Source organism: Lobosporangium transversale (assembly GCF_002105155.1).
Source record: "Lobosporangium transversale strain NRRL 3116 chromosome Unknown BCR41scaffold_54, whole genome shotgun sequence".
Classification (NCBI taxonomy): Eukaryota; Fungi; Mortierellomycota; class Mortierellomycetes; order Mortierellales; family Mortierellaceae; genus Lobosporangium; species Lobosporangium transversale.
The window spans coordinates 162,132-179,763 of NW_019029032.1; the positions used below are offsets into that span (position 1 = coordinate 162,132).

Below are 17,632 nucleotides of genomic sequence, written 5' to 3' on the forward strand. Positions count from 1 at the left end.
TTCGTTTTTTTTTTGAGAGAGAGATTGTTTTCACCCTAGACACACTGGGTACGTTGATATCATGATATCTTTGTAGCTAGAGTTTTTGATTTTCTGATATTCAGGCGAGATAAACGACTCTTTCAAATCTAAGAGAGTCGTGGGAATTAAAACTGGGTAATTAGACACAGTATGAATGACTGAAAAAAGGAACCCTTCTGTGGTTTTAGATGTACATGTCTTTTTGTATGAATACAAATATGTAAGCAATTTTACTTCAAAATAAAATAAAACAGAGCTATAACGTAGGCATCTTGACGCGGGCTTCAGGAAGTCTCATACAAATAAAAAAATAAAAAAAAAAAAAAAAAAAGAAGAGACCATTACTAATAATGAAGGATGTTTCTCTCTTTAGGATATTTCATAACTTTGACTATTGAGCTACCGTTTACATGGAGACAGCCTCAACAAACGATATCAAAATTAATCTCTCTCAATGAACAGTGACCAAAGCCCAAAGGAACCAACTTTTTTTTTTTCATTCCTTGGGTTGAAGGAAAGAATATCTTCATGCATGCATATATGAGAGCTTAAGTCGATTTTATTAACGTAAAGATTCAGAGTAATTTGCGATCATACTAAATGCACTGGAGAATAGATCCGTTACTAAACATTCACTTTTCTAATTTATGTCTGTAGTAAGCTCTATCGCTTCGAAAACTCATTAGGCCCTCGGATAGAAGCCTTACTGCTTTTTGTTCTATCTGTATCAACTCTTTGGCAATTTATCCGTTCTCACTGTCCCCATGTACCTTAGAGGATTGACAAAGAGGTGACAGAGATTACAGATTTGACTACAAGACAAGGTTTATATGACAAGCCAATGATGTGGCCTGTGCTCTCAGGGACAAGAAAAAACGTCTTGTTGGCTGTGTTTCGTCTTGTTCCTTCGAAGGTCATTTGAACACAATCAAAAAACTTTAGTAGAGAGAGATGAAGGATACCGATTTCTTTCTTTCTTTCTTTCTTTCTTTCTTTTTTTTTTTTTTTTTTACAGTTTTATAGCCTGGTTGATGCGATTGATAAGACTTGACCAACCATAGTATTTAGTATGAAGTAGCTTACTAGGTATGATAGCAATACAAAGATATTGACCAGGACTGACAGCCATGAAAATGGCCTTAACCAATCGTTTAAAAGTTTGTGTGCTATAGGATGGTCCGAGATGGTGGGAGAGACTGTCTATGGGTCGTAAAGAAGGTGAAGAAGCCAATCATGTTTGTCACCTCTGTTACTGTTCAAAGGATGGCTTCAAAAAGTGGGAAAGGAAATGACATCGTTTTTTGTTGTTGTTTCAAAGCTGCTTTGTTTTTTTTACTAATAAATAAATACTATTTTGCATGTAAACAAGACAGACCAATGGGAGCAACATCACTGTCCGTGGTTGAAGGAACCATTAAAAAATGTCTCGAATATTTTTTTTTTTTCTCACTCTCATTCTCTTCACTTTCACTTTCAGTCCTCTTTGTTTTCTTACTTTACTCCTTCCTTTTTTTTTTTTTTTTTTTTTTTTTTTTTTTTTTTTTTCTTCCAAAGTTCGAGTTAATAGTAGATCTTTATACAATTCTCAACTCCACTACTTGATCATGAACGCCACACGAGAGAGAAGTAGATCTGATCCTCATGAGTCCACCTTAGACAAGGTAGTCTGGGCGTATGCACGAGTCACTATTTTCATCAGTGCTGCACCCTTGCTCGTGTTTGCTCATTAAAGCTAACTTGACGGAGGAGCTCTGTCTGTGTGTAATTTCTTTTCATCTTTTTATCTGCACCGATTGACATGGACGTCATAGCTCGATGACTGTCCACCCGCATTATCAAAACGGCATCACCACCGTTCTGTCGACCGTATCTGGCCACCAGCCTTAGAAGTCAAACTCGCACGGCTTTCTATGGACGAAGGGCCTTGCATCGGTCCTCACATCATCCCTCCACCTCCACCCGTACCATTTCATACTCCTTCTTCCGAGTTAGAGAGAGATGCTTATACAGATTCACGGCTGGAACCCATCCAAGAGGGACAAGCAATATCAACAACCATATCGCCACTACATACGTCATCTGGGCTAGGAGCGCCAGCAATGTCATCAGGCTCTACCACCTTTTTATCAGATAAAAGACGAAACTCTATTCTGGGGCCACTCTCACCCTCTAGCACATTTCAGATGGATAGGCATCTTTTTCATCAATATACCCATCCTCCTCATATTGATGTACAATATAGAAAAAGATGCAAGTCAATGTCACCTAGAGGAGACAAACGATTCAACATTATCCTCTACAACGATCATGGAGAAAAATCCATGGTAGGTTCCCAACACATACCCATGTTTTCACCGCCTTTGCGAAACATTAGAACATCTGTGACTACGCCAGAGGAACCCACCAAGTATGGCGAAGACTTGTTTCATCGCAGCACCTCAGAGTTCCAGGAGCATTTGGAATATCTTGTTAAAACAAGAGCTCCACCACAACTTACTATGCCACGGCCGCAATCATATCAGCATGCAGAGGAGAGTTGTGAAAAAGGGCACTGTGGCCGAGAAGTTAAGGAGCATAGGATGGATCAAGTTAGACAAAAACATGATAGGGTCAAGGATGTGGATGGTGAGAATGGATTAAACCAATCGCCTCTGGAGCACATCCCCTCATGCAATCGATCTTCGCAACCACCCGTCTCACCTATGCGTAAGAATCCTCTCTCAGCAGCGTCAACTCCATCATCACGGACCAACTCGAGACAGAGTTCCCCAACAAGGCTCTGTAGCCGCCAATCGCTACAAAGAAGTAACCATGACGTACAGCTCGATCATTCTTTAGCTATTCAACAGCAGCTACAACCGGAAGTACATACGACAGAGACTGACGGTTGGAAGATGAGCCCAACTTTCATGGATAATCCAGAGAGAAGGCGATACTCTCTGGTAGCCGATGATCAAGAAGGCCATAATGATTTCATTCAAGGAGCATATGAACGGATGTCAAAGCCATCATCCCCAAATATTTTAGACATCAGCATCCCAAATGATCAGGACCACTGGCGGTCTCCGACGCTCTCTACTTTAGGTTCACAGCCGACATCTCGCGCTCGCTCTCCATCATCACCTCGACTTCGTCCCACCGCACCTTCTGGCCTGTCGACTGGGACTACCATAGCCATGGCGATGTCGACCCGACGATCACGTCCGCCAGGCGTGGGTTTGGCTCGTTCTCGGCACCAGGCATTGTTCCGGGAAACAGAAGATGAATTGGCTATGGTAGCTGTAGAACAGGCGGAGGAAGAGACAGAGATAGATATGAGGGTAGAAATACCACTGATTGAAGCACATGATGAAATTTCACTCCAAGATATCTGGCAGATGGAAGATGAGGAACGTAATGATCGAATGAAAGGTGAGGGCAACGATAGTTCAACTGGCCAGAAATGCGATACAATTCATGTTTCGCTCATGAAGGGTGAGGAGCATGCACATGAGGAAGCAAGGCTTATCCAAGATATTCTGGACGGAAACTATCCTCCTCCACCTCATCACCATCATGATCACCGGCAGCAGCATCTATAAGAAAGTATAAAAACTTTGAATATAATAAAACAACCGAAATTCTACACTCGAGCTTAAGTGCTTTGCCTCCTTGGTTCAACTGACTTGGAGTTTTTTTTTTTTTTGTTTCAAGCTCAGTTGGCCACAAACAGCGGAGTATCCATTACCCTCCTGCGGGCGGCGCTGCACTTCAGACACGAAATTGTTTACTGCATAAAAAGATCTCACAGCTCTCGTTCTTATTTCATTCATTCACAAGCATTCGCTATTACACATTTCCACTTTTCTACATTTTCCCTTGTTAATCTGCACGCCATGACCTTCACTTGCCCCTCTAACCTTTATGCCTCAATCTTTGAAACGACCAAGAAGTGCCGTGAAAATAGCCATATCAAGGTACATACAATACGTCTGGTGTGGTGTTTTCCATTGATCAATATGTGTTTTTCAAAAAAAAAAAAAAAAAAAAAAAAAAAAAAAAGCTCATGCTGACATGCTTGATCTCATTTTTCTTGTTTTTATGAATTGAATTTATATAGATCAACCGTGATGGCATCAACAAGTTTCTGACAGAGCTAACGCAAGAGTCTTGGTCCAAGCACTCGGTCGCCAACGGCATGTCGTTCCCACTCAAATTCGAATCTTTGGAGCAGGAGGTCAACATCCTTTCGTTAATCGATATCCTAAACACCGGACATGGGTTCCGTAAGGAGCTCCATGAGGATTCCGACCGTGGCGCTTTTGAGACGATTGTCTTTGGTGTCATGTCCTTCCACATTTCCAGCACGCAAACGAACGCAGAAGGACTTTCCAAGTTGACAGCGTGGGAAGTTGGATCTCATTTCGGGATTACAATGCAAAAGGATGTACCCTCACAGCTTGAACATGTTACAATGTCCAAACCTTCGGTTGCATCCAAACTAGCGGGTCAAATCCAGGGTGTGTTGAATGAGACGGGGAATATTTTGAAACAAAAGGGATTTGATACCCTTGGAGCATTTGTAGTCGATGCCGCCAAGAAGAGTCAAGGATCCGCAGAAAAGTTTTCAGAGATTTTGATCAACGCTTTCCCAGCTTTCCAGGATGCTGCAGAGATTGATGGAGAGACTGTCTATGTGTTCAAGAAGGCACTGTTGTTGGCCTCAACATTGGAGCGTCGATTTGGATCGAGTGCTGATTCTTTGTTTGCATTCAAGGATATTGAGGGTAGCCCAATCTTTGCAGACAATGTGATCCCAACGATGATGGTTCATTTAGGGATCCTGGAGTTGCCAGAGAATTTGCAACATACAATGAAAGAAGGTGGAGTCACTACAGTCGAGGAATCGTATCGTCTTCGTGCAGCTGCCATTGATGGATGCCGTGAGATTGTGGAGATTGCAAACAATAAGAATGGTGGTGACAAGATCGGCACAGTGGATTATGGTGCCAAAGGAATGTTGAATGTGGATTTGGATGTCTATTTGTGGAGGGTCGCAAAGGAGACTCAGTACAGAAAAGTGCCTCGATTCGCTTGCAAAGACACTATCTTTTTCTGAGTAAATAAATAAAAATAGATGACTTTCTTTTTATTATCTGTAGATTTAAAGAGTAAAAAAAAAAAAAAAAAAAAAAAAAACCGCTAATATATATATGTTGGAGTACAATCCTCTTGTCCAAATATTTAATCCTTTCAAAGAAGAAAACAGAAGGAAGATTCTCGCTAGCCTATTAGAGCTGCGTAGTTCAAATGGAATATTTTTCCAAAACGAAGGGGTTTATAATAAGCACCACATTTTTCCATTCACTCAAAGAGCATTATTGATCGGAAAAAATGTCAGATTGAAGATTATATTCATGAGGAGGTAGAACTAGAGGGTAGCAGTCGGGCCAAAGATAGTCTTCTGTGGTGGGAAAGACATCTACCTATTTTTTTTTTTTTTTTTTTTTTGTTTGGTTTGATCTGAATTGAAAGATCCGTTATAGAATTACAACTAAGAAACATAGCAATCAGGGAAGCTTTAATGATAGCGTCAATGGTAATGGTCGGTATCTGCGGACAAGAATCACACGTTAACAATGCAGTTCTCTAACTCTCAAAGCCAAAGACGAACCGAGAGATAGCTATCAAAAGACCAAATTGAAAGATATATTACTGAAGGTCCTATTGGATATATGATTTGCCGTGCCATCTTGGTTGACAAAAAGAAATAAAATCGACTCGAAGTCATTGAAAGGTTCTTACGGCCTCGTAATTCTCGATATTGGTCTATACTTCTTCAAAAATAACTATCCCATAAGGAATGCTTATTTCCAAACTAGGGTACTTCTTCGTAAGCAATTCTTCTAGCCCTCTTATCTCTCTTTCTGCCGAATACGTTGCTTGTATCGAGCCCTTGCTATCAAAACGAAGCCCTCTTAGCGGCAGCACTGATCCGTCATCCTCTAGCAGGCGATCCATCAAAAGCTTCAGTACCTTGATGTCAAGGTGTAGCCCTGAAATGCAGAGTGTCTCTAGTTCTGAGAGATCAATGGCCTTCACAACTGTTATCCATTCTTCAGGCTGAAGATCCCTAAAGTCCAAATGAATCTCCTGAGAGGCTTAACCCTGTGTTCAGATGCTGCTGGGGCTGCAACCATCTTGACAGTCCATTGAAGGAACGAGGATATAGATTCCCCATAATTATCGACCCACAACTTCTGTAGATTCGGTAGATCCTGTCGCTCTTGTACCCACTTGACTATTTGCATTAATTGTTTGACGCTCCCTCCACAGCTCAACTCTCCCTGTTCTATTGTGTCCTTCGAAGGCCCGGTGTACAACTTCAACTCTACAATACTCGGTGACCTTTGAATAATGCAGGCCAAGCCCGCACGACCGACTGGCGTTAATGATCCACAGTTGATATCCAGGGTTGAAAGCTTAGATCCGTTAGTTCTAGTCGACTTATCCAGTGCCACCGCCATACTATCATCGAATTCGGATCCTATGTTGAGCTTTTTGATTAGCGATCCTTGACATTTGAGCATATGATGTATTGGCTCGGTACTCAATTTCGTCCACCCTGTAAGGTTCATATCGATTTTTAGGCTTTCTGAATCGAATGCATCAAGGCACCTGACGACAGCAATGGTAAATTCAGAGGATTCACCCCTGTGTTTTATCATAAGTGTTTCCAGCGCACAAGATCCCTTGAGTGATATCATCTTTTTTCGAGCTGTAATAACCCTTTCGATAACTTTATGGTAGTCGTAGACGTTAGTTAATAACATGGTTGTGAGCTTCGGATCGTTGGACATGATGTTCAATAAATATGAATGTAGCCCTTTACGCTTCTCCGAAAGAATAACTACGTCATCCTCACATATCCTCATCGGATGATAGAATTCCATGCTTGATTCCAGGGTAGTGCCTCTTAAGTATTTGTTACGTAGAACTCCTGACTCGTACTGAAGCTCCAATGACTTCAGTGTTTGGAGCAGCGGTAAAGTATCATATAATAGGTTATTAAGTGTTAAGATATTATCAATGGTTCCGAGCGTTAGCTTTACAAGGTTGGGGCAGTGAATCAGGAGCTGTCTGAGAGTTCGTCTGTAGTAGCAAGGGCTGATGTTGATTTTGACTATGTCAAGAGACCTAAGTTCCGGTGCCTCTTTGAAAACAAAATCGCTCATGAGGAAAAAATCCTCTATTGCTTCGATTTTCATCGATCGAACACGCTTATTACTCATCAGCCAAGCCAGCGGATTGTACCGTGACCCCGAATCCAGCCAGAACGAAATCCGCGATTCTCTTTGACTAATAGGCTTATCTTTTAAACTAACGCCAACAAGGTTCGATTCGGTAGTAGCTGTAGCAAAATCGGCAACATCGCCTTCTGTTGCTCTCCACCCAAATTGGATAGAAAGTTCATGGATACCGCGTGCTTGGACCATTGCGTCATAAAACTGCTTTGCCTGGAACCGAGATTTGAGACAAACCTTGATGCTGCCATGCTTTTCATCATAGTCGCCTTCGTTAGCTGCAACAACCTCCTTGAGCCGCTGCACCGCTGATTCTTTGTAGTTCTCTCGATAATGATCGAAGCACACCCACTTAACGTGACCCTCGAGGGTGACAATGCGATACAGGTCACCAAGTGTGCGACTCTGATCCTGGACCCGCAAAAATGATTGAAGCCGCCGTAGGTCTGCTCCTTCAAGCGCTTCAACCTTCTCAAGCACCGTCTGGCCCTCGATATCACCAATTGCACCACCAGTATTCTGCTTGTTCTGAATATAGCTGATGGATTCATTTATAAGCGATTCAATACTGGCCCCTGTCACTCCTATAAAATCCTTCTTTTCACTGAGCTTATTAATCTTTCTGCCAAGTGATTGGAAGATAGTATCAGTGGCAAGGAGTGGTAAGGCAATGCTAGTACCAAGGGTTCCGTATTTGACCAGCTGAAGCACTATCAGTATATACGATCCGTAATTCTCAAAGAACTCATTTGGCCGTTCGATATCATACCCCTCGTGCTTAGCCAGATGGATGTGATGTGGAGTATTGCTCCCAGGGACCTTCGTGTGGTCACCGCACTCACACAGGAAGAACAAGCGAAACTGAGTCTTTGTAAGTGAATTTTTCAGCATGTTAGGAAATCCTGTATGCTTTGGAAGGACGATAAATAATCTAGGGATCGGGTACTCGTGCAGCTCGTAAGTCTGGGCAATGACAGCTTGGATTCGATTTTGGATGATAGCTAGTCTTTCGAGGCCTTGTTCCTGCAACTGTAGCATCTGCTGTTGATTTTCATCCAGCTTCTTCTGCATCAGCAGCATTTCCTGGTGATTTTCATCCAACTTCCTCTGCATCCGCGACCGCTCTTCGGCATTTTTCTGAATTTTTTGCTGCATCACCTGCTGGTGTTGGGATGCCGCAGCTTCCATTCGCTTCTGCATTTGAGAAATCTCCTGCTGAAGGACTTTGATTTTTTTCAGTCTCTGCTCGTTGCTGACTAAAATGCTCCGTCATGGCTTCCTTGATCTCCTTAGAAGGAACATTGGCATGATCTGGTGCTCTAACCACTACTTGCAAAGTGACTCCTGGCCGATACTGGACCCTTAGGGGGACAAGGCTGAGGATAAGTATAGAAGCAGATGGAGAGTGTTTGTTCATTGGAAAATTAAGATTGTATCAACCCTGCTATGAAGATAGCGGCAGAAAGTGTTACAGGAACCGGCAAATTAGCATACTCTTTACTGTTTTGATCGGTTATAAATGGTATGACTTCGGCGTCAACCCTCAGGTATTTAGCATTATCGAACACTTGCTGGATGTCTTCCCACATAATCACATATTGTCCTGTCTCTATGTCAGCCCTTGCCTGGATATAGGAGATAGTGGCAATGCTTGGGAATGGGCGGAAGTCGGGGCCCGAGACGGCAATGAATGCCTGCTGCAGCGACGTAGTGACATCTGTAAAGGTCATGATTTGTTGACGAAGGAAAGGAAGAGGGTGAAAAAAAAAAAAAAAAAAAAAAAAAAAAAAAAAAGCGGCTTTGTTTCTTGTTGGCTTGAGGGCAAAAGGGGAAAGGGGGGCTGGGTATTTTTCAATTCATGCAAAGGATATGAACTACCATCTGTCCCGCAGGCAAGGAATTACTTCTGCCACCCCTCTGTGGTTTTTATGTTATAGCCTTGCATACATGTACCTTGGCAGCTACTGTTTTTCCGACTTTTGGGGTAGTAATAGTGCATAAACAAAGTATGCCAAGTAAAGAGCAACACCCAGCGCTTTGCTGAAAGGGCTGTGCTAAGCACTATCCACAGATCATGGGGAAATATTAAACTCATAATGCCCGTCTATTATACGCAGCAACAAATAACCATGCCCAAAGGGCGGAGGTGAGATCGCCGCAACCTACAACGCTGACGATTAACAGGAAACTACGCCAAAGTTTAAAAAACACGCATTCTTTTAAAGACTGGCTAATAATATATAAAATACGCACAGGCCTCATATCAAAATACAATGAATTGTACTACCAAGAGCATTAGAGCTGGTAGTGGCTGTTCTACAAAATTTTATCGTGACGCGTTTCCGTGGCTGGGATGGTAATGCCATGATTCATTCATAAGCTGTTTTTTTTTTTTTTTTTGGCAGCTTTAAGAACGAGCACAGTGCAATAATGCCACTAAGAACACAACCAAGCTACTCTTCTAACGGAATGCTGTCGAATCACGATATAAAGATTTACCGAGCTCTTAGTTGCCTTCAAGATGTTTTTCAGGTGATCGGAGCCTGATTTCATGCCAGCGCCGGTAAGGCCAACAAAGTAAAGCAATTTTCCGTTCCTGTTTTCATGGCATTGGTGAGATCGCTCGAATACATGGCTGTGATCGCATGAGTCCTACGCAATTGCCCGCTGTCCTCCTTGCTGAGGATGCGATCCATCTTAAGAATGAATAAGTTTTAGGCTTAAAGCACACTACTTTACATTTGCTTTGAGGAATAAATATTTTTTTCATCTTGGTACGCAGTTGTCTTAACAATCCAGTAAGGAATGTTTCCGCTTTGTCTGCCTCGCTTTATTGCCAGGGCTGGTATGATTTATGCTTTCGCTTATTAAGTATCATCTCGCTTGACATTCCACTTCATTACTTCTTAAACTAAACACGAAGATTAGAAACATCTAATGCCTTTTTTGAAAGCTTATTTACTTGCTCTGCCTTCCTCAATTAAGTGGTTTTTTGCCGAGATGGAAAAAGAGAAGTTTCACGACTTGCGATTTGCTTCAGATCCATACTTCAAAGGATTTCAAAAAGGAAAATGACAATAAATAAATAAAATATTCCCCACTTTCTCACGAGTAATGGCGTTCCAGCCTCTTAAAGATATCCTATTGAAGCGGCGTAGTTCACATGGGGCGCTGAGGTTTAATCCAAATTCGGGAGTTTGTGATAAGCACGACATTTCCCAGGCCAATTTCACTCAAAGAGTATTATTAATCACTTCTTTCAGGAGGGAAAGCTTAGTTGAAGATCATGTTCATGAGGAATGGTGTAACTTCTGTGGTGGAAAGGCGCCTGTGTCACCCAGAATGTTTTTTTTTATTCCGATGACTATGTGATCGTCATGGGTCCGAGCTGTAATAAGGTTCATCATGGGATTACGGCTATGGGGCATTACAACCAAGCAAGGTACACTTACAATATCGATGGTGGTGCTCGGTGTCCGCGAATAAATGCTTTACGTTAATAGTGCCACCTTTGGCTCTCATAGCTGAAAATTTGGGACTTTTAATTGATTCTACTATCGAGGTCTGCGCAGCAGAACCAGAATGAGCACAATAAGTTGAAACTTTTTTTTTTTTTTTTTTTTTTTTTTTAGCAATGTTGACAAATCCTAAAATGCGGCTAATGTCTAGGCTATGCCCATGCTGCTTCTCATTGAATCAAACCTAGTCCTATCTCATCATGTCATCTTATCATGAAACCCAGTGGTTGTTAATCCACTTTAGTTTTGAGAACATATAAAAAGGCCTAACAGATTGATTGTATTCTCTTATATTCCAAGGCACAGCATTAAAAAAAAACACTGTTATCCAGCATTTCCATATTTGCGCACAAACTACACATGTCCTCCACGAACTTGATAACGACCGCCGTAGTTGTCGAAGAAACCGGCTCTGATGAATTTCACAATGCTAAAATTGCACAGCTTCCACGTCCTGTCCCCAAGCTTAGTCAATCTCTTGTTAAGATTAAAGCTGTCTCGCTCAACCACCGCGAACTCTGGATTTTAAAAGGCCGTTATCCGGTGCGTAAAATATTCAGAGTTTTATTGCCTATTAATTTTTGTACTTCAATCTCTAACTTATGCTGTTTTGCTTTTGAGTAGAACATTGTTTTTAACCAGCCTCTTGGAGCTGATGCTGTGGGAAATGTTATCGAGGTGAACGGAGAGACATCGAGGTTCAAGATTGGTGACCGTGTTATCATCATGCCCTCGGAAGGGTGGATCTCTAACCCTCGTGGCCCTGAAGATGAGCACAATTACGCTGTCCGTGGCGGTACCAAGGCCCCTGGTGAGAGGAACTTTTTTTTTTAAAAAAAAAAAAAAAAAAAAAAAAAGTATAAATTTATTTACTGACACCGAGTATTTATCCGTTTACAAAAAAAAAAAAAAAAAGGCGTTTTTACTGAGTATTATGCAAGCGAGAATGCAGACATTTTCAAGGCACCAGCGCATTTAACCGACGAAGAGGCTGCAGCTCTACCATTGGCTGGCTTGACTGCTTATCGTGCTTTATTTACAAAGGGTCAAGTGGCAAAGGGTCAAAATGTATTGGTGACGGGCATTGGCGGAGGTGTTGCTTTGTTTGCATTACAGTTTGCGCTGGCTGCTGGAGCGAATGTATATGTAACATCTTCAGATGACAGCAAAATCGAACGCGCTATCAAACTTGGGGCGAAGGGGGGTGTTAACTACCGCAAAGGCATGTTCACTTAATTCAACGAAATGAAATGAAACGAGATAAAAAAAAAAAGGCTTAATTTGTTCTTATTCTCTCTATTTTGCTATATTAGAAAATTGGGATCAGGAGCTATTGAAGCTATCGCATGGCCAAAAGTTCGATTTGACAATCGACAGCGCCAGCGGACCTGGTGCTGTAACTATTTTGAGCAAGATCCTAGCGCAAGGAGGGATTTTTGTTACGTTTGGGCAGACCGCAGGGGCGTTCCAGCTGGACACTGTTCCCATTCTTCGCAACGTCGAAATCCGTGGTAGTACTATGGGGTCGCGTGTCGAGTTTGAACAGATGCTCCACTTTGTAGAGGAGCATAGGATTAGACCCATTGTCAGTAACGCCTTGAGTGGATTAGAGAATATTCCCAAGGCTATTGAGTATCTGCGAGGCGGTAACCAGTTTGGGAAAGTTGTTGTTCGTTTTAACTAGAGAAAAAATAAAATATATTGGGCAAGGACCCTTTCTAGTCTCCAAAAACCATAGTTGGTTAAGGGTTTTAGACGCGCCCTGGTTGTGGGTGGCTTCTAAGCATGTGACATGTTGTCATGGACTTAATTTTTACATGAAATTAGTGACTGTTAGACTTTTGGCGTGGCAACTAGTCACCGGAATGCGCAGGTCAGCAGATGCTGCGTTTCGAATCTCTGGTTGTGCGAAAACTTTTTCATTTATTCTCTTCTCTTACTTTACTAACTTTCTTTTACTCCTCCACCTCTTCTCAAAGACCCGTCCCTGCTCCCCATCTTTTATCCTACATTATTTCCACAATGGTAAGGATGCACAGCCCTCTTAAAAGACCCTTATTATCCTATCCTCCCTCCTCTTATTCATCACAATCATCTATTTCATTCATTTCTCGTTATTCTTTCTTTAACCAGCTTATATGCTTGAATGAATGCCCTCAGCACTTTTGTTGCGATAAATATACACATTTCTAGATATTTGTATATCGTTATTATTTTTGCTTTCTGCAACACCGCTTCAGAATATTGCTCAACGTCGTCTGCATTCATATGACTCATTCTAATTGGAAGAAGAAAAAAAGATAAAAAAAATATTCAACCTATTATCGCACGCCACGGACATAACAACTATTCTATTGAATTCGGCTCTTTTCGAATGAAGAACATAGATCCCTGACTCTGCTGTTATGACAATAAACAGGACGAAAAAAAAAAAAAAAAAAAAAAAAAAAAAAATGTCGAGAGCTACTTTTTCTATTGCCGGTAGATGAATGTGCATTCTTTTTTTAAAACAAAAAACGCGCCTTTTCCTCAGTGTGTAAATAAACAAAAGAAATAGGCGCGTTTTTTTCTATGGACAAAACCCCTTTCCTTCCTTTCCTTTCTTCATATCGAAACGATAGTACAAATTACACAAAACTTACACGAAAGGTTTAAAAATCTTTTTAATGAAACTAGGCTGACGCACATCTCGGAACCGAAGCAACTGCTGCTACGAACGCTCAGACAAAGTCTACAGAGAAGCGTCGTGAGAAGGTGCCTGCACTCTCGCGTTCTGCTCGTGCAGGTTTACAGGTAATGGTTATATTAATATAAAATTAAGACACAACAGCCAATAGCAGCCAGCAGTATCAATACTACCAACCGTAAAACGCCACATTGATCATCAAGACGCTCGATCCGCATTTTTTTTTTCTAACTCTTAATTTGGATCGCCATAGTTCCCTGTAGGTCGTATCCATCGTTACTTGAAGGATCGTACTCAAAACCACGTCCGTGTAGGCGCCAAAGCTGCAGTTTACTCTGCAGCCATTCTTGAATACTTGACGGCTGAGGTACTCGAGTTGGCAGGAAACGCAACAAAGGATTTGAAAGTTAAACGCATCACTCCTCGTCACTTGCAACTCGCTATTCGTGGAGATGAGGAGCTCGACTCATTGATCCGTGCAACCATCGCTGGAGGTGGTGTTCTTCCTGTACGTGTCTTTTAAAGATTATTCTCAATAACTTGTTTCACTATACGATTTGAATTTTACATAATCTGTAGATGAGACACATTTGACTAATCCCTTTTTTTCTTTTTCTTTTCTTTTTATCCTCGTTCGATCACTTTATTTAGCACATTCACAAAGCACTGCTGTCAAAGACACAGAAGGGCCAGAAGAAGATTGGACCTTAAAAAGATGCGTAACCCAGTAGGGAATAAAAAACAGGCGTCAGGAGCGAGGAAGAAAGTGTCTTTCCCTTTCATTTTCTACACATATTTTCGAAGCCAAACATTTCAAAACGCCAGGAATTATACATGAAGCTGAGAATGTGTAATAGCTTCAAGAATCTGTCATTCCCATTAATCATCTCTTCTTTTGACGCCTTACACTCGTCTTTATTTTATCTTGTAGTTCCCGCCATTACCCCTAGTAAACTTTTAAAAGACTGTATTTTACAAAAAAAAGGAAAAAAACTAAAAACACACGCCATCATTGCATCTAATACCACAAAGAAAAAAAAAAGATGTTGATCGACTATTATACAGAATGCAGATGAAATGATGATGGGTATCAATAGAAGCCGGTGAAAAAAAATAATAATAATAAATAGGCATTAGTTTCCTCATGACTACCTCTTCACCTTTGAAGCGGGTGATGGTGTCAAGCGTGAAACCCCTTTAACCAGAATTACACCGTTTTCGGCCTCGCACCGCCAGCCATCTTTCATTAGTAGGCTCAACACACTTGGATACAGACGTGCAATCTTGTCTTTGGAGTGGGAACCGATACCACAGACAATCTTGAGCGGTTTGGCCGCAATTCGAGATGCCTGCATCGTTGCACGCGCAAACCATTGTGTCACTGCCTCTTTGACAACTGTTTGTGCCTCTGCAGTGGTCAATCCATGAAGGTCCACCAAGTTGGGGTCATTGCTTACCCGTCTAGATACAGAGAAGGGATAACAATAAAAAACAAGTCAATTACCTAATTGGTATAAAGGCGATAGTTTTTGAGAAATGATACTCCAGCCAGCTGAGCTTACCGATGTTGCTGAACAACTGCACGGGCAGCACGCATATGCCATTGCTTTCCTTGAGCATCCAGCTTTTTGCCTTCGTCTGCATAGTAAGCAGCAATACCACTCATCCCTGCGCCTTTTCCTTTTGTACTCTGATATGCCTTTGCAGCCTTCCTGAACAGCTCATTTCTTTGTTCTAAAAGTTCATGAGCACGCTGACGACACCACATTGGATCATCGTCATCATTATAGAGTTCACTGTTGGATTTATCCAAAATTGTGTTTGGAAATGGCCGAGCACCTCCTGGAAAAGGATTGCTAGTTGATGGCAGACTCTTCAGGCGGTTGCCATTACTGGTAGGCGCTGGTGTATAGTTTTTATCCGCGAATCGAATGTCTGCCTGGAACGGAATCATATTTCCACGTTTGGACGAGGAAGAGGGTGATGATAATGATTGCTGTTGTTCCTTTCGGTCCGCGTGAGCGATATCTGCTGCCAGAACTGCATTCATTGCATCCTGCAAATCACCTCCACTGTACACCAACAGCTTCTTAAGACCCGTTGCACTATGATCCGGAAACATCTCCATCAATTGTGCCAAATTCACATCAAATTGACTCTGTCGAGCTCTTCTTTGAGCCGATTCAAAATGATTTTCCTGTTTGAGCCGTCTCTCAAGACTTTCAACCGTCTTGAAAAGCTGCGTTCCGTTGGCATGGAATTCAGAAACGATAGTCTTTTGAGGAACTGTATGGAAAATGTTCATCAAAATCGAGATCTGATGTTCAAATGTTGCCCAATCATTGCTCTCTGGGATCAAAAATTCATCCTGATGGTCGATTGCATCCAGCAACGCATTACTATGTCCATTTCGAGCTCGTTGCTGGTAACGAGATGCGCCCCATGCTGCTGCTTGATTACCTCCAGAATTTGTGCGTTTTGATTTCTTTTTCGAATTTGTAGGAGCGCCTTCGAAGAATGCATCATCGAGAGTGGAGATGGTTGAACTGCTAGCTTGAGATTCTGCTGAGCGGAGTGATCCAGATCCGGAAGAGGAGGTCTCCACTTGTTCATTTTCCAAAAATATATGGCTCAAAATCATTTCGACAGCCGTTTCCAAGTCTCTGTTACTCTCTTTCAAGATCTGTGCGAGGTACTCATCCGAATGTTCCTGATCTGGGAAACAGCTTCTCAAAAATTCGAGCTCCTCTATCTTTACATCACTGGAACAACCCGACTCTGCTGTTGTTGAAGTTTCGTGAGAAGAGCCACTGGAAGCAATTTCATCCTCTATGTCCTCAAAATCGCTCAGACTCTGGAGCTGATCCTTTTCTTCAGGTAAGCTATCATTAAGATTGATATCAGCAAAATGGTCTTCAACAGGCTTCACTGACAATCCCTTCCATGCCTTCTTATCAATGAATTGCTGCGATTTGAAGGTTGATGTCTGCCCCTGTGTCTCTGAATCGGCGCTCGATTTCTGCTTCTTGCCCTTTTTGGTCTTCTTTTTGTTCTGCTTTTGGAAATTTGGGGCATTTTCCTGAGAGTTCTGATCATCCAATGGCTGATCACTGTCTGCATCACTTGTTGCAAACTCTATTTGTCCGCCAGGCTCAAAAGATTCATTAGTACCATCTTCAGGTGGGTCCACCGCAAGACCATGGTTCTTCATGTAGTTTGGGTTTCGCCGCGCTCTGAAGGCTCCATTGGATGTCCCAGCAGCGTCTCCACTGGATGACTGGGTATTGTCTAGGCTGGTTGTTGTGACGATGGATGAGGTTGGGCGTTGGAAGGACGAACTAGTCACCTGTCCTTGCTTACGATTTAAGCCGCTGGAGCGAGGCATAGACGCGCTAGAGTTGGAAATTGCAACTTTTTCACTCCACACCAAAATATCTCTGTTATTAGCTGACGATTTAGAAGTGTGGTCGATATTGGAGTTGACTTTGTTGCTAACATTGTTAATAGTGGTATTCTTGGTTTTTTTAGAGCTAGTTGGTGTTGTGGTCAAGCTTTTGTTTGAAGAGCTAAGAATAGTAGTAGCAGGTGTGGTAGCTATAGTTGTGGTAGTTGTGTCTGCAGCTGTGGGCGTTGCTTTAGCAAGCTCAGAAAGGATTGGTATACAAGCCTTAAAGTCTTGTAGATCATGGTAAATCGAAGCGACCAGGGCTGAGTCAAGTCTTGGGCAAAACATTGCCTAATTATTTTATTTTATTTTTTTCATGGCGATTAGTTTTTCCAATTGATGATCACCATATCAATTATGTATACGAGCTGTTGTGAGTTTTTGTGTTTGTTCAGTTGATCAAAAGCGCACATTATAAATTACCTCTAGTTTTTCTTGGGCATCCATTGTTTATTATCTGTGATGTAATAAGAATTTATACAAGGTGTAAAATTACAGTAAAAGGGAGAAGGAGAGAGCAAGTCTAATTGGAGATATAAATGTGTGCTGTCTAGGATGGGATGATAACCAATGTCTTAAAAAGTAAAGCGAGTTTTCGATAAAGCCGAAAGAGAGTGATCTTGAGCAAAAGCAAGTCTTCTTGTTGGAATGTGTAGAGGATGAAAGTTGATGAATGTCA

General features: G+C 41.8%; 7 protein-coding genes across 7 annotated transcripts; 4 read left to right on the forward strand and 3 right to left on the reverse strand.

Annotated features, from left to right (window-relative positions):
• The first annotated feature begins 1,557 nt into the window (after positions 1-1,557).
• On the forward strand, positions 1,558-3,652 carry BCR41DRAFT_362320 (hypothetical protein). The gene is made up of 2 exons (XM_022025711.1): positions 1,558-1,682; positions 1,833-3,652. The coding sequence occupies exons 1-2, from the start codon at positions 1,626-1,628 to the stop codon at positions 3,600-3,602; spliced, it is 1,827 nt and encodes a 608-aa protein (XP_021876779.1). The 5' UTR covers positions 1,558-1,625; the 3' UTR covers positions 3,603-3,652.
• A 164-nt stretch (positions 3,653-3,816) lies between these two features.
• BCR41DRAFT_341741 (hypothetical protein) lies at positions 3,817-5,142 on the forward strand. Its single transcript, XM_022022257.1, has 2 exons — positions 3,817-3,977; positions 4,121-5,142. Exons 1-2 carry the CDS (start codon positions 3,897-3,899, stop codon positions 5,117-5,119), a joined length of 1,080 nt encoding a protein of 359 aa, XP_021876780.1. The 5' UTR covers positions 3,817-3,896; the 3' UTR covers positions 5,120-5,142.
• A 965-nt stretch (positions 5,143-6,107) lies between these two features.
• On the reverse strand, positions 6,108-8,375 carry BCR41DRAFT_400864 (hypothetical protein; the record flags this gene model as incomplete). The annotated part of the gene is made up of 1 exon (XM_022029169.1): positions 6,108-8,375. The coding sequence occupies one exon, from the start codon at positions 8,373-8,375 to the stop codon at positions 6,108-6,110; it is 2,268 nt and encodes a 755-aa protein (XP_021876781.1).
• A 22-nt stretch (positions 8,376-8,397) lies between these two features.
• On the reverse strand, positions 8,398-9,034 carry BCR41DRAFT_400865 (hypothetical protein; the record flags this gene model as incomplete). Its single annotated transcript, XM_022029170.1, has 2 exons — positions 8,398-8,680; positions 8,799-9,034. The coding sequence occupies 2 exons, from the start codon at positions 9,032-9,034 to the stop codon at positions 8,398-8,400; spliced, it is 519 nt and encodes a 172-aa protein (XP_021876782.1).
• A 2,089-nt stretch (positions 9,035-11,123) lies between these two features.
• Positions 11,124-12,542, forward strand: BCR41DRAFT_341743 (alcohol dehydrogenase). The gene is made up of 4 exons (XM_022022258.1): positions 11,124-11,365; positions 11,447-11,633; positions 11,739-12,044; positions 12,136-12,542. The coding sequence occupies exons 1-4, from the start codon at positions 11,183-11,185 to the stop codon at positions 12,504-12,506; spliced, it is 1,047 nt and encodes a 348-aa protein (XP_021876783.1). The 5' UTR covers positions 11,124-11,182; the 3' UTR covers positions 12,507-12,542.
• A 228-nt stretch (positions 12,543-12,770) lies between these two features.
• BCR41DRAFT_362324 (histone H2A.V) lies at positions 12,771-14,526 on the forward strand. The gene is made up of 4 exons (XM_022025712.1): positions 12,771-12,847; positions 13,499-13,615; positions 13,762-14,016; positions 14,160-14,526. The coding sequence occupies exons 1-4, from the start codon at positions 12,845-12,847 to the stop codon at positions 14,217-14,219; spliced, it is 435 nt and encodes a 144-aa protein (XP_021876784.1). The 5' UTR covers positions 12,771-12,844; the 3' UTR covers positions 14,220-14,526.
• On the reverse strand, positions 14,411-17,603 carry BCR41DRAFT_389820 (hypothetical protein). The gene is made up of 3 exons (XM_022028165.1): positions 17,377-17,603; positions 15,071-17,244; positions 14,411-14,969 (listed from the first exon to the last, which is right to left on the reverse strand). The coding sequence occupies exons 1-3, from the start codon at positions 17,398-17,400 to the stop codon at positions 14,657-14,659; spliced, it is 2,511 nt and encodes an 836-aa protein (XP_021876785.1). The 5' UTR covers positions 17,401-17,603; the 3' UTR covers positions 14,411-14,656.
• Positions 17,604-17,632: the final 29 nt, after the last annotated feature.